The 15,724-nt window shown below is 41.7% G+C and overlaps 1 protein-coding gene across 4 annotated transcripts in view; it reads right to left on the reverse strand.

The window, feature by feature from the left end:
• The window catches only part of MAD1L1 (mitotic arrest deficient 1 like 1), a 345,813-nt gene that overhangs the window by 239,886 nt on the left and 90,203 nt on the right, over positions 1–15,724 (reverse strand). For all 4 annotated transcript variants that reach the window (XM_021539694.2, XM_021539693.3, XM_021539695.2 and 1 more), the window contains one exon: positions 4,367–4,511. In XM_021539694.2, the coding sequence (XP_021395369.1) occupies positions 4,367–4,511 (145 nt within the window). The remainder of the gene's footprint in view (positions 1–4,366; positions 4,512–15,724) is intronic.

Consider the following 15,724-nt stretch of genomic DNA (forward strand, 5'->3'; position numbering starts at 1 on the left):
ACTGACTGATATCTCCAGGAACATGTGGTATCAGCAGTCAGCTGGAGTTGGTTAATCAATACTTGTTTAATCTCTAACTTTTACGGTGATGGCCTAAATTATGTCTCAATAGAAACAGATTTCCCATCATATCACATGATCTGGTTGAGAGCCCAGGAAACAAAAGGGAATTTTTCAGTCTCTTCTCTGGGCAGCAGAGTACCCAAAGGCAGATAAGTGCACAGACAGGAAATAAACACATCCAACACAAACAGCTCAGTTCAGTTGTTGTGTTATGCCTTATATGAGAGCAAGGGCTGTGATTATGGCAGTGTGCATTCATAAAGGCCACAATTTAAGGAACAAATTAGACCAATTTGGGATAAGTTACAAAAAGTATCTGAAGTTGGGCTTCCCATTTTGAGTTTTGAGCTTCCTGCAAAGGATCATGCCCTGGCTGCAAAAACAGGGCATTTTGCCTCTGGTCAAACCTGCAGTACCAAGGGCTGATCCAAGGCACTCAAGAGCTTCTTGCAGAAGTTCCTCCTGGGCACAGAAGGAATCACTGCTTTCAGGAGCCACCCAACTGAACATGTGCAGGGGAAGAGGCTCCAGGGCTGAACCCTGGCAGCAGCTGAGTAAGGAACACATTAAGGGCTGATCACAACCAGGAGAGGAGGAGATCCAACCCAATCTTTGGCCCTCCACATCAGAGGGCTTTTGGAAGCTTTTGAGTGGGTCTTTAATGCTGTTCTGGAGCAACACTTCTGCTGCACAAGGCCCAGTTGTGCTCTCTGGAAGCTGCCTTCCTGAAATAAATAACCAGAGCTGGCTTTCCATGAAATGCTGACTCGATCAGCTGCTTACACTCAGATAATGATTTTCAGAAAGGGTTTTCCATTCTGGGAGGCCTCTATGTCATACAAAATTTCCTAAGAGATTCCAATTTCAGCCATTCAGTAGCAGAACTGACTGTTTTTAACAAGCCCACTTCATAAACAAAGACCAGGAGTTGTGTGTAAAGCTCTCAGAAAAAGAGAAACACTCATAAGCTTAAGGGTAACACAGAAGTCAAATACAAAACTGTGTGAGTAAACATGGCATTCAAAGCAAATACAGAAGTAAATCAAACAGGCAAAAGGGCAGAGGTGAACTAGGTGTTTCCCCAGCATTTCAGGTATCTCTCAGCACTGTTGTATCACAAGTATCTCAGGTACTAAAGCAAAGATGAAACACTTTCCCAAAACTCTGAGCTAAGGAAAAGCAAAAAACATGACAGACAGCAAACCCAGCCAGGCAGATCTCTGAGAAAGAGTGTGAATCCAGCCCTTCAAACATCAATTTCTGTTCCATCACCTTAAATGAAGGGAGTGACACTCCAGGAGAAACCTTCCAGCCATCAATGTCAAAAGCCTCAGTGGTGTCCTAATCTGGCCTTATGTTTCACTGAAAACATGTAAATCAGAAAACTTTAGTCCTGCCCTGATTTGCAAGGGCATGTGGGGCAAAATGATCAACCAACATGTTCTAAAGAGCAGTTTGTGAGCAGGAATAATCAGGATACAGATCCTACACCAGCCCACACCCCCCCAGTGGGGCTGGACCACTGCAGTGACACTCAGAGACTGGAGAATGCTGTTCCAGTCTGCCAGGGAAGAGAGATTTGTAGGGATGCACTGAAGTATCCCACACAGACAACTCTGTCACTTCCAAGCAGTAAACCAGCTGGAAAGGCCCAAGGAAGACCAAAAAGCCCAAAAGAAGCAAATGAGGCAAGGAAGGAAGCAATGGGCAGAGAGGTTAAATGCAATGGAATGGAAATACAAGAGCAACCAAGACAGACAGACTGTGGCAAGTAGCAACTGAGCATGACTGACAAGTGAGACTGGCAGTCTGTAAAAGCCACAAAATATTGCTTCAATCTTGGGGAAAAAATATCAGTAGACATAGCAGTGAGAAGGAGTCAGACTGGCAAAGCAAGTACCCCCTGAAGAGAGTACATTTACTACTGAAATATTTGGTCCTGCTGTTACCAAACAAAAAACAACTTATTGTTTTCTATTCATATTTTAAAATGTATTCTAGGACTGAGACTTCCAGGTTCTAACCTGAGCCCAAAGAAAGGAAAACTGTTACAGCATTAAATTTGCACTGTTGAACACCTCTGACATCTTTCAGGTCTTGTTTGCTCAGCACACAGGAACTGATTCACTGCCCTAGCAGAGGGTCAAACATGCACAAAAGCAGAAGTCATACTATCAAAAGCAATAGCATTTCAATAATATATATAATACTCTCCCCCAAATTAGATTTTCACAGTCCTATTTAACAAGACAAAGACTGAATAGAGAGAACTCATCTTTTCCATTCTCAAATTACATAAAAGCACACCACAGTACTGATGCTACTAATTAGATGATTAAATACCATTCTAGGTGATATGCTTTCAATGTAAAATAATTATTTTTGACAGGAAATGTATTTGCTCAATCTCATTTTAAATCACAATATCATACTTTTTTTAATTAAATGAAATTCTTTCTTCTGATTTTGCATGAGAAGAGCAAGCAGCAGGAGAAACAGTGCTGAGGATAGATTGTCCAAGTATCATAATGCATGTACTCCTTCACAAAGGACCCCAGCATTCTCTGGATGGAATATAAATTTTCAGAGAACAGCAAAGTCTTTATTCCTTCAAAACAGGTCAGTTGAGGAACCACTGAGCACACTGAAAACCTCCCCTGTCAAAACCCAAGTTTATTTGCCATGATCTGATGAACACTTGCAACTTTTCCTCTGCTCCTCCTCAGGGGGAGCACAGCAAAGAAAGCAAAGGTTTGTCTTTCCATTTAAATCAGAGTGCAATCCATCACATGACAAAGTAGTGTTGTGGTTTTATCCCCTACTTAAAGAAAATTAATGATAGTTTTGTGTTCTATGACAAAAAGTGTTTCTGCTGAGCACTGGAAATAAGTTAACAAAGGGAATATTTTAGAAACCATCTGAGAAACTTCCTTCAGGCCTGAGCAGTCCAGCACAGTATTAGACAGCTGAAAAGGTTATAAAGACAGGTTTTGCTAGGGCTCAGTATGTACCTGTGTCTTATCCAGCCATGGCAGTCCTAAATCAGAACACAGAGAGCTGCCTGCTGCTGGGGGAGGAGCAGGGCTGAGAGGAGATGCCTTTTGTGCTTCCATGGAGAGAGTTTGGTCCATCCACCCTGACTGCAGTGCCTGCCTCAGTGTGAGGCTGAAAGAACTGCTGTCATTTTCCTCTTTGCACTTCTGTGACTCTCCATGGCATCAAACTCTGCAGTCACAAGATCTGATGGAATATCCTCTTGGAAAGTGGCTGCTTCATGCTTCAAGAGCCCTGCTTACTACACCATTCATCACAGCTTCTTTGGCTCAACAATGACACAGGAATTACACAAAATTGGGTGCAGTGCAATTAAAATCGATCAAAATGCTTTAGTTGACACTGGAAATCAAAGTCTAAAGCTCAGGCACCATAGCAGTTCTTTCCTCTCCTGCCTCCCCACATGGTGATGTGCCTGGCTCCCTCTCATGAGCTCTGACTACTGGAGTCTGACCTTCTGCACACACATAAGCTCATTTACGTGAGCAGCTTTGTAACACCAGGGAGATTGCTCAGATGAGGAAAGTTTTGCAAGGAGTATTCTTGGAAAGTGAAGTAACTCTCATTCTGGCTACAGCAAATTATTATTCCCTTTGTGGAAAGTGAGCTCTCAGAATTTAATATAAAATTTTCAATGCTCTGCAGACTTCAGAATTATTGTATAGAATTTCATCATGAGAGCACACCTGATACAGGATGATGCAGACCCCTTTGATATATTCTATAGAAAGAATCTTAAAACGTATTTTCAATTTACTGGTCTAGTGCTTGCCATTACATTTGAACAGACTTCCAGCATAAGAGGAAGGCAAATCTCTTACTCCCTGTAAATTGTTTTTCCACAGGAACAGTTGACAAGGTGCTGCCACTTTGTTCTCTTTAGGAAAGGAGGCAATGCAGCCAAAGCCATTAAAAATTCCCTTCAGTGGCTCGAAACACTCCAGCAGCAACATGATTCAATTCTCTGCCCTCACAGAGATGCCAAGGCTCAGACAAAGGCATGTATCCTCAGCACAGCACGAGCCCAGCTGGGGGAACATGAGCACAGTTTTAGGAGGCACAGTTTTAGGTACTTCCACTGAACACCTAAAGTCAGGTTTCATGTCTCCCACAGCACCCATTATGCAAAGACCCCAGAACAGCTCCATAGCACCAGTTATAGAGGTGAACAAAGAAGAAATAGGAAGGATTGCACCTGGCAGAAAGAAATAAGGACATGGGCTGCTCCAAACATGGTCTGAGCACTCACCTTGGTGAGGAGCACCACGCGTTTCTGCAGCCGCCTGACCAGCGCTTCCTGGTGCTCCCGTTTCTTCTTCTCATCCAAGAGCTGGCTCTGGACACACAGGATTTCCTCCTGCAGCTGCTGCCGGGCCTTCTCCAGCATCCGGGCACTAAGAGAGATCAGACAGACCCGTGAGCTCCTGAGTGCTGCCTCTGGAGCACCAGAGGGGTCAGGAAAACCTCAGAGGAGAAGCATGACCATGGCAGTGTCACTCTCGTCTTACAGCTGCACCACTGGAAACTGGGGAGCTGCAGTCTCATTATCAGCTGTTGTCAGAAAAAGATGTGAGAGAAGAACCAGCCCAGGGACAGCCTTCTTGTGCAGCACGAGACAATTACTGGAACCTCACAGGTAGGAAGCATTTAAATAATTGCACATCTGTTTCAAAATCAATCCGTTTGCCTTTGAGAACATGGCTTGTTTTCAACAAACAATATATGATCTTCGGTTCTACTGGATCTCTTCATTGCTTTCTAACAAAGGAGAAGAAAAAGTAGATTTAATATTATCTGCTTTGACTGACAGTACCCAGCAAGTAATTACAGCCACGCTACCTGCACATTGCTCTTGCCAGCAACCTATATTGGAAGAGAAATGTCTTCTGAGAGCAGGTGATTAGCACTTCTTTTGGGATGAGGACATGATTCTCAATTAAAACAGAACAGTCTGGCCCTCTTCTTCCCAATTCTCCGTGCAGCACACCATGGTGATGCACAATTATCTGTGAGCTGCTGGAGAAGCTCTCCACGTGTGCCCTTCAGCCTCAGTCTGCTGCTGGGACACTGAGGGGCAGCTGCTCCAAGGCTCACATCAAGCAGCTCATCAAGTGCTGGCAAAGTACTTGATCAATAACAAAATAACAGTGGAATCACTCCTGTGATTAAGAGTCAGTTCATGATTTAAATATGATGAGTTTATCCAAGACAGCACTCCAAGTATTTAATGAGTGAGCAGGACATGAAATGCAAGTATTGCACACAAGTCAAAAACCCTCAAGCAAGTGAGAAAGATCAAACTCAACATCTCCAGCTTAGTCAGGAACAGAAGAACTTTGTTTCTCTAATGCTAGAAACAACACTGGAAAATTTATGAGTGCTTCCAAGGGGTCTTATTCATCATTATATTTGAAAGAAAATAAATAAAATTGCTTTAAATAAAATAGCACTATTGTTAAGGTACTGTTTAGATAGATCCAAAAGGGAATACTTTAAGAACACTTCTAGCATAAATCAAGTACAACCTGCTCTGCCAGGTCACTAAATTGCATTTCTTGGGAAATGTACGTAGGAATTCACAAGAATTCCAAAGCAGCTGTCTCCCTACCTCAAAATCCTTCTCTTTGAAAAAAGTATTTGTTTTAAAGCACTGGATGAATTAGAAACTTGTTTAAAGCTCCAGTTGAATTTGGAACCATTCACAGAACAATTTAATAATTGGGAATTGTAAAAGAGCTTCTTCTTTGCTGTATTCAGGTAGGAAGGTTCATCAAGGGGGTTTCACATCTGCATTTGAAACTGGATAATTACATTACCATGGCACCACTTCTTCATTGCACCTGTTTTAATTAATCAGTTAAGAAGGGCACCTGTGCCAAGAGTAACATCTCTGGTGATGCAACATGCCTGTGGGTCAGCCTATCAAGCTTGCCCTCAAAACAGGGCAGAAAGGATGGGTAATTCCTGGTAACCTCAATTTCTGCCTTAGGATTTATTACAGTTTGTTCAACAACATTCCTTGTTATGCATAGGGTAAATAGAAGTACAAAACCCTCATTAGCTGTGGTATATTGTTACAACAATTAAAATCACACTACACAAACCTTACTCCAAATATCTTTTTATTTATCAAAGAACCTTTGTCCTGATTAGAGTGAGAACAAAAGAAAAAAATGCAAGTATAAGATTAATTACCCTGAAACAGCAAAATTCTCACATTTGATTACTGCAAAACATTTTGATAAGGCAATGGAGCAATCTTTTTTCTTAATCTCCCAACATTGTAACTTATTTCTATAAATGTTGAGTGGACCGACAAATGATGATTGATTTGACATTCACCAAGAAAAATGAGATATGTGCTAGGTTTCCTTCCCAAAATAATGAAAAGTATTTGAGATTCACATCTCATGGAGAGCACAGACATTCAGCCACACACAAAACTTTCAAGCTAGGTTGGAAAACAACTGTTTTAAAACATGAGAGAAGTTGAGCAAAGGGAGACAAATGGGCAATTTCCTCAGCCATTGCATGGAAATAATACCTTCATCTGTTTATATTTCAGCCTCAGTACAAATGTGCTGTTAATGTACCTAAAATTCAAATGCCAGAGATGTCTCTGAAAGTGAGGACAATCCCCAAACTCCCTGAAATGACTGTTACCATAGGTTTCCTTGCTTTGGGAGGCGTGAAATTCAACTTCCTCACAACTCTCCACACCATGCCAAAGTACGTTACTGAAATCCTTTCTTCCTCTCTTTGCACAGATTGATAATTCTTCTAGAAACTGCACCAAATACAGCATGAGCTGCTTCTATAAGGAAAAATCCAAAAGGAAAGTGCTATTTCTTATTGACACAAAACAGGATTTGCAAGTAGGTGCTCAGAAGCAAAAGCCTTTAAAGCCAGACTTGTGTACTTTTCTGCCACCCTGATGACACCTATGGCTTTTCAGAAGTAATTGCTCACTCAATATGAGCATTAAAAAATAAAATAAAAGCAGCACAAAGTTCTCCATTCAACATAAGCTTGGGAAAGTGGCATTTTAAGAAATCTTTGCAAGTTCAAAGTAAACCTTTTAAGCCTTAAAGAGGAAAAAGTCATTTCTGTTTATCAGCCTATTAATGTTCCTTGTTCCACATCCCAGTGAATGAGATGCCAACATATTTCTGTTCTGAGCTGTTTGAGACTCTTCATATTTTGCTCTTTCCCTTCTGTAATCCACTTTAATGCAATCTTAATGATAAAACTTCATTTTCCAGAATATTCTTTGAAAGACTGAGAACAATGAGGGCACACAGTGAATACTGAAGCTATAAGATACATTTTAATAATCTCCTTCAAAAATGACAAAAGCAGCCGATAGCTCCCCCCCCCCGCCCCCCACCCCGTGATCTATAAAACGTTATTTTAATCATTCCATCCTTTCAGTAGCCAAGTTAACACCTCAGTTACTAAAAAAAAAAAAAACAAAAAAAAAAAAAAAACAAACAAAAAACAACAACAACAACAGGGAAAGCAAACAGGATGGCAGAAGCAGTCTTTGTATGAAGCTGGGAGGAAAATAAGGGGTCCACAGTGACAATTAAAAGAGGAATCGTGTCTGGGTCATGTTGTAGCTCAGCAGAAGATGAGACACGTGTACCTACCAGGGCCAGCTGTCAGGAGGGAGAGCACATCAAAGAGAAAAGCAGAGTGTGATGGGGAGTGAGGGAGCACAGGGGGGACACGGTGACAGTGCCAGCGCACGCACGGGGCTGCAAAGAGAAACGCGCTGCAGCGATCAACATCCTCGTGTCAGAGTGCACAGAAAAGGGTTAATGCAGAAGTTAATGAGGCAAAAAGGAGCAGGGGAAATTGTTTTGTAGCAAGACATTTGGATGAAGGAACACCCATTCCTGAAACTTGACATCTTGCAGGCATCTCAATGAATCCACACGTACATGCGTAAACCAGACTGGAAACTGATAAACAGAGGGCTGAACAAAAATGTTATTTTCATTCCAATTCCTCCCCCACAGGTTTTCTGAACAAACACAAGGGCATAAATAAAATCACGGTAACTCCAGCATGTCTTTTATTTTCTAGTGGATAGCAGCAGGACATCCCTGCCTGTGCTCTCTCCCTCAAGGATTCTTTCAACCTCCAATTTCTGACCCCGACAACTTCCCCCCTCAGCCTCTACCTAACCTGCCTCAGAATCACCCAGGATGGAAATTAAAAAGGAAAAACAAAAGGGAAAAGATGAGAACAGTTTGACTTAGGGACAGAACACAGGAAAGAAAAGGTAGTGCTTGGCCAAACAGACAAATCTCCATCCTATATAAAAAAGGGAAAAATCTCCATCCTATATTAAAAAGGGAAAAATCTCCATTCTATATTAAAAACAGAAAAATCTCCATCTTATATTAAAAAGGGATGCATTACGAAATGCTGCTGAAAAGACTGATTGGAGCTCTGAGAACACAGCTACAGATGGAGCTGCCTGAACTAGGTTAACAACTAAGGCAGGTAAACCAGAAAAATCACCATCAGGAAGGAGGAGAAGACTTTTTAGTGCTGCAAGTGTTTCAGCTCAAAACTCAGAGGTTTGGGTGCTAACTTTTACTACAATAAGACTGGCATCTCTTTCTTCTTCCTTTCTTCTTCACAGAATTGTGGCTATATGGAAGCAGTAACACCCTGCCCTGCCCTCAAACCCTGCCTTGCTGCTGGGACTGTGGAGCTGTGGGGGCCAACAGGTCTGTGTTATCTATTTGTTCACTATATTCAGAAAGAGAAATGACAAAAAATATGAACATCTTTAGTAGAAGTTATCACAGGGGATATATTTTATTTAAAGCTTTAAGTGTGCCTCACAGAGAGCCCTATGAAATACTGCAACACAAAATACTACATGAAATGGTCTACAGAGAGTTAGTGGGAAAACACTCTTCCTTCTTCCTATTTATTTCTCCCAAGTCTTCAGCAAAAATCTGCAAACTTTCTCTTGTGTTTTCACACTTGTATTTGCTCAAAGATCTTTTGTATAACTCACCGGCACCAGGCTTCCATAAATCACAAATCATTCAAAAGTAAACAGATCATACATCACCTTGCTGCTAGACATAAAAGGAAGATTCAAATCACAATGAATTTATAATGAGGGAACAACATAAAGAGAATTATTTTGCTAGTGTGGCCAGATGAAATGGGTAGGAAGCAGACAGACATTCGGAGCTTTATTGGTGCACTGACAATGTTTTATTTGTGAGACAGTATTTAATTTTACTCCCTAGCCAGCAGCATAACTATCAGGCTCAGAAACACAGTTCCACCAAAGTGAGCAGCTAGAGAAAAGAAATAACTCACATTTCCTGCCCCAGCCTGAGCACAATGGCCATAATTGACTGGCAGGAGTTAAGATTCACTGAAATAAATTCACGTCAGGCACCCTGAGCTTCCTTCCACTCCAGGGTCAGCACATGGGGCTGCAGCAACCCAGAGGAGCCCAGCCCAGGAACGTTTCCAAACACACAGGGCAGGGTGGCTGCCCCTGGACAGACGCTGAATCACTGAGAATCACTGCCAGAGCCCTGAACATGCCTTCCACATCACCATCGCGATGAGAGTGAAAGCAGTGTCTTAACAAATGAGGAATGTCTGTGGTTTGTTTTGGTTTTACGTGGAAACATCAATTGGTTCAATATCCATCAGTGAATTCTGGAACAAAAAATATTTCAAGGAAGTGATAACTACAGGCATAAATGTCCTTTTCCTAGGCTTCTAAACCTGAAGTGTTCATAAGGCCATAGCTTCTACTAAAGGCATTTCTTTGGCAAATAAAACTTTAACTGGTATTTAAAAACCACTGAGCCCACACTGCTGGCTGTGCACTTACTACACTTGAAAATGCTGCTGCCTTCAGTGGCTGCAGGAAAACTTACTCTGATAGCTGAATAAACAAAGTGATTAATATTAGCTTATGCAGACAAATCTTTAAGGGTCTTTGGTATGTGCAGATGCTCATGGCTCTTGTTCTGAATCCACAAGTCAGACATCAGTTACACCCTGAGCAAATGGATTCCCTTTGCAGTGCTTGGAGAAAAGCAAATAAGAAATGCTCTTAATAAAATGCAAGTAATTAAAAAGCAGGAGTTAAAACCAAGAGTCCTCTATGATGATTAACACAGCATATAGGCAGTATATGTGTCATCTCTCCCTGCATCATCAGTTGCATGTGGCATTTGGCAATTATGGGAATGGACTATTTTAAAAGGGCATTCACTGGAAAGGATTTTCCACTCCCATTCTGAGATAAGAACAAGTTTAAGGTGCACTTTCCTTCACTGAAGAGAACAGAATGCCCACAGATGCCCTCTGAGCACAGACTGACCCACCACACCAAGCCAAGAATTTCACTGAACTGTACAAAACCCCTTACAGAGAGCTGGGGAGGAAGCATCTCCACTCCCAGTACCACATCAGGAGTTGTGTGCATTTGGTCCATTCTGCAGCTCCTAATTTTGGCTCTCCTAACAACCCTGGCTAGTGAGGGAGGTCAGCCTGTGGATGATGCTGTCAGTAAGGGAATATGTGGAGCTTCAGCACCAGAAGATGTCAAATATCTTCTCCCTTCCTTATCACCCCTCACCCAGACTTGAGCATCCAGCACGAGAGAGTAAAATACTGGAGAAAGGGAACTGCCATAGGAGAGAGGAAAACAAACAAGCCCCCAAGGAAGAATTTTGAAAGGAAACCTTTTCTCCAGCCAGGATGCAAGCACCCTCTCTGCAGCTGGCTTAATTTACATCATCTAATTCAAATTCTAAATGCTTCAAAGTTATTACAATTTTTCTTTGAAAACAAAAATGACAACAACTGAAACAAAACTCTGAATGAGAAAACCCAAAGATTGAAATAATTACTAATCTAAACAGAGGCCTGTACATGGGCTGGTGAAGTCACTGGCCAGCTCTATCCAGTAATTTCTCTTCGTGTCAGCTCTGATGAGTTTTATATTTCTAACATTTCATCAATTTGAATCACTAAATTCAATTTGCATTCACAGATAAACAGAGAAGGAATAATAAATACTCTCATCTGACCTTGAAGTGTGACACAGAAAATTGCCCTCAATGATTTCATTTCAGTCTGAACCAGAATGAATAATGCAGTTGGCCCCACCAGTTACCAACCTATAATCACACCTGTGGGCTGGAGGAACCCATGGCTGTACCTAAATATGATGAAGAAGTCAAAACTTCTCACTCTTTTTTTGTACTAGTGTTTTCTACTTCTCCTTCACTACAGGGATTAAGTCCCTACCTGTGTCTTTCCCCACCACTCAGCCCCAAATACAAAGCCCAAGGATTTCAGTTTGTTGCACAGCCACAAGTGAAGGCATTGCACAGTTTTCTCAACCCAATCCAGTATTATTTGCTTTATAAAGTGCACATAATAACTCTTCTCTCTCCCAGTAAGCTGTGAAGTCACTGGAACAACTCTCCAGCACAGCAACTGGTAACATGAACACAGCAAGTGACTAAGAATATTTCCAATTTCTGTTATACATTCCTACCCACACTTATGGAGAGAGTGGGAAAGTCATCTGGGAATAGCATGAGAGCTGAGGAGCTCTAAAGAATACAGAACTGATAAAGAGGAGTGAAAAAAAGGAAAATTTACTTGAAGTGGTGAAAGAAATGAGTAGGAGAATGGTCGTGCTGAACCAACTTGTCAGCAAACAAATCTGCAGAAATTCTAGCCTCTTGACAGCTAGATAATGGCTTATCTTAATAAAATAAGAAGGGTCAAAGTGTTTAGATGAGGAAAACAAAACATTAAACCCTCCACTGCAATATAGCAAGTGAGTCCTCACAGACTGGTGACTCATTACAGCTTTGTGAAGGTTCTGTGGATCTTTTTCAAATTACCTTTTCCAATGAGACCTCATTTCCAGTGTGTATTACAGTACTCCACAGTGAAATGAGGATTGAAATGAGGATTGTATATTACTGCTCAGCCACTTTTTCATTTTTAATATCTGAACCTAAGACTACCTGAACAAATTTATAGAAACACACTTGTCTAAGGTATTTTTTGCAGAACAATTCAGTGATGGACCCTCACCCCTCTGACTAAAATTCAAAGCTGTAGCTCAGCATTTCAGCATCAGGTTTTTGTCAGTGAAAACCCCTCCAGGTTATGTGATGAAAACTTGTCTCACTTTTGACTAGGGACTCAGAAGAGAATTCATAGTGTTACTTGTCGACAACAAATAAACCCAAACAATTAAGTGCTACCCCCCAGCATTTACCCATGGGACACTGGTACAGATAAAAGCAAAGGAATGACTGCAAAGTCACTCAGCTATCTGTGCCAGACTGCTGCTCTTGGCTCTTCTTTCCCACAAGCACCAATTTAACTCCATCTCATATCTGCCTCCCACCTGCTTTGACTCAGCTCATGTCAAAGCAGTCTACCAGGATCCAAGCCATATTAAGCACAGTGTTGTAACAGACCTGCTAATCCTTAAATCCTCAATATGGATGCATTTTAAATCAGCAAAAATCTTGAAATTTCCATGACCAAACAACCTGACCTGTAACCATGGATTTTTGAAGTGCCACCATGTCTTTGGGCACAAACAACATCTCATGGTAGTGTAGGACCTTTTCCACCATGTTCCAACAACAAATCAGGATTCACTGCTAACTGCATCTGTTTTCTGCAGGATCTCTGCCTCATTTGCTGCAGAATTTGGAAGATTAATGAAGCACAGAAATTGCTTGAAGGGAATGGTCTCACATTATGGCAACTGAAAGTTTCCCAAAAAAATCTGGTTCCAATTCTTGCCTCTGCCAGGGCTCCTGGTGATACCATGACCTTTCCAAAGCAATCCTTGGTGCTCAGTCACTGGGAAGCCCCTGGTGCTGAGCTCCAGTGCTGGGCACTGACACTGCTGCTGAAATCAGCAGCAGCTACTCAGGCTCTATGAAGCTCATCTTGGCATCTCCAAAAATAAGGCTACACTTTCTTCTCAGTTTACATCTGGTATAACAGAACTAGCAAAGGAAGTAATTAATAAATTATGAAATTTCTCTGTAGAAAAGAATTAATAGCTGCTCATTAAGTTAATATTATCCACCAAGTCTGCCAAGTGAAACAAGAATGCTGCATGCTATAGGAAACCAGACTAAGGTGTCAAGTGACTTAAATTTGGGATTTCCTACCCCCTGAGAGCTTCACCTTGCAACCCTGATCTTGCCTTTCAAGCACCTATTTTCCTCATTGGGAAAATAGTACTTAAAATATAAAAAAAAAAAAAAAAAAAAAAAAAACAAAAAAACACATAAAAGCAAAACCATATATCTAAGAATAAGAATCAAGCAAAACAGCAGAGTTAACTGAAGCTCCCCCAGAAACATCCACTGTGGGGTATGCTTCATCCCAGTTATACTATTTTATATTCTCATACACATCCATTTTGGGCATGTACATAAGCACAGGCAAACCCACAAAGCAGAGAAGAGCTGATCTGCAGCCATCTGGTGTCACATAATGAGACTAAAGAAACTGGGATCTTTCCAAGCTCGACAGTCACACCAGGAATATCTGCCATTCCTCCTGCAGTGGCTGTGCAGCTCCTCTCCTTGCAAACCCAGGGAAGCTGTAGAACTGCTGCATCTGGGCAGCTGAGCAGGGGCAAAAAGCTTCCTCAGATCCCATTTCCAAGCTGTAATTTTTTTCCCCTATAAAAGGATATGCCCAAATCAGACTTACAATGAAGCCCTGCTACCTACTATTCCTAAAACATCCTGTGGATGCTTGTTTTCCCTGTTTCACCTAGAAATCCAGAGCACTATTTCAATCTTCCACTGGACTCTTGACATTATTAGGATTTACATGCAGGGCACAGAGACCTATCTTCCTCTAATTTTAATTCCCCAAATTAGGTCAAAGAACCCATAAACCAATACAAGGCAAGGGGAATAAAGCTGTCACCATGGAAGGAGAACTGCCAGAACAACTTCATTTATAGCCCTGTTACATCAATTCTTCTGCATCAATATTTTTAAGTGTTTAATAAAACAATATTACATTCAAAGCAATCTTTTTGCCATGAATACTTATAGAGAAACCGGTTAGGTGGACATGTAAATGGTCTTTGTAGAGCAGTTTCAGGTTTCAAATCGCTACATTTGCAGACAAATCAGATGCCTTATTTTGTGGTGAAGCTGTGACAAGGAAATGAATTCAAAACATGGCAAGTAATTTTGTTTCTGCATCACTCATAAAAGAAATGCTCTGTTCAATGTAATTTGATATCAGCCAGCTGGCACCACAAATCCTGCATCAACCATGTTGGGGGGCAGGATGATAATCCAGCATGGATTCAACAGGTGCAGAGAGAAGTTTCTGCCCTCAGCACCTGACGAATTGAGGCATCTCAATTCATCACTGTCTTGGTTTAACCCCAGCAGAACACGACATCACATGGTCTGGAATACCGTAGAAGCAGGGGATGGTTTATGTTGGAAGGCATCTTTAAGATCATGTCATTCCAACCTTCCTGCCATCAGCAGGGACACTTTCCACCAGACCAGGCTGTCAGAACCCCATGCAGCTTGGCTTGAACACTTCCAGGGTATCAATGCAGAGATGCTTGGCAAGGCTGATTTATCACTTTCAAAAATTGTTCTTACCATGACACTTTATTTAAAGCAAAGCACAACAAGACAATGCCACTAATGTGTTTATTTCTGCAAATTCGTTTAGGAGGGAAAGAAGAATACCTTCAATTGGAGTTTAGGTGGGCCAGCAAAACGAATTGACAAGACAAAGTTGCCAAGACCAAAACTAAAACCCCAAGGCAGTAGGTGGGAGACACAGCTGCTCTCTCTGGAGCTGCCCATCAGCACAATTAGAGCTGGTCCTCCCCAGCCCACACCCCCCACACTCAATAGAGGCACTTTGGCAGCCAATTGATGGGCTGTGCTCAACACATCCTTCGATTGCCACCTGTCTTCCCTCATCATCTCCCCTGCTGCCTCCATTGTACCTGATTAATGCAGCCCATTCCTCCTGGTTATTTCCTTATCGATCCACCTGCATGGGAAAAGGCATCAATGCAGTTAAGGGCAGGCACCTGCTTGGAGACTTCAGCCTTCAGTTGCTTTCTGAGAGAGAGTTTTGTCCCTACTGGATAATAAGAACCTCTGGTTAAAGGAGCTTTTAGGTACTGGCAATGTCATAAAATGTTCCTTGTGTCCTACTTCAGTGGAGCTGACAAACTCTCCGCTCGCTGTCACCGGACTAATGGGAAAAGAAGCACTTCTAAAGAGCTCTGGGTACTTTTGCATTGCAAAGTGAAAAGGAGAAAGTAAGATATTTCAATGATGTTCATTCCAAAGCCCCATAAAGAGGAAAGAAGAAAGGGAATGTTTCTGCACAATCACTGTATCAAGCAAGCAGCTCACTTATTAATCTCTCCTTCCTCCGCACTCACTGGCTCGGGGGCTTGAAAAGTTGACACTTGACTTGAAAAATGCCAACTCTAAGCAGTTTATTTCCTCTTGAACTTTAAGAGCTGACTGAGACAGAAATGACCTTTAAAAAGGCAGGG

Source organism: Lonchura striata, chromosome 16 (assembly GCF_046129695.1).
Source record: "Lonchura striata isolate bLonStr1 chromosome 16, bLonStr1.mat, whole genome shotgun sequence".
NCBI lineage: Eukaryota > Metazoa > Chordata > Aves > Passeriformes > Estrildidae > Lonchura > Lonchura striata.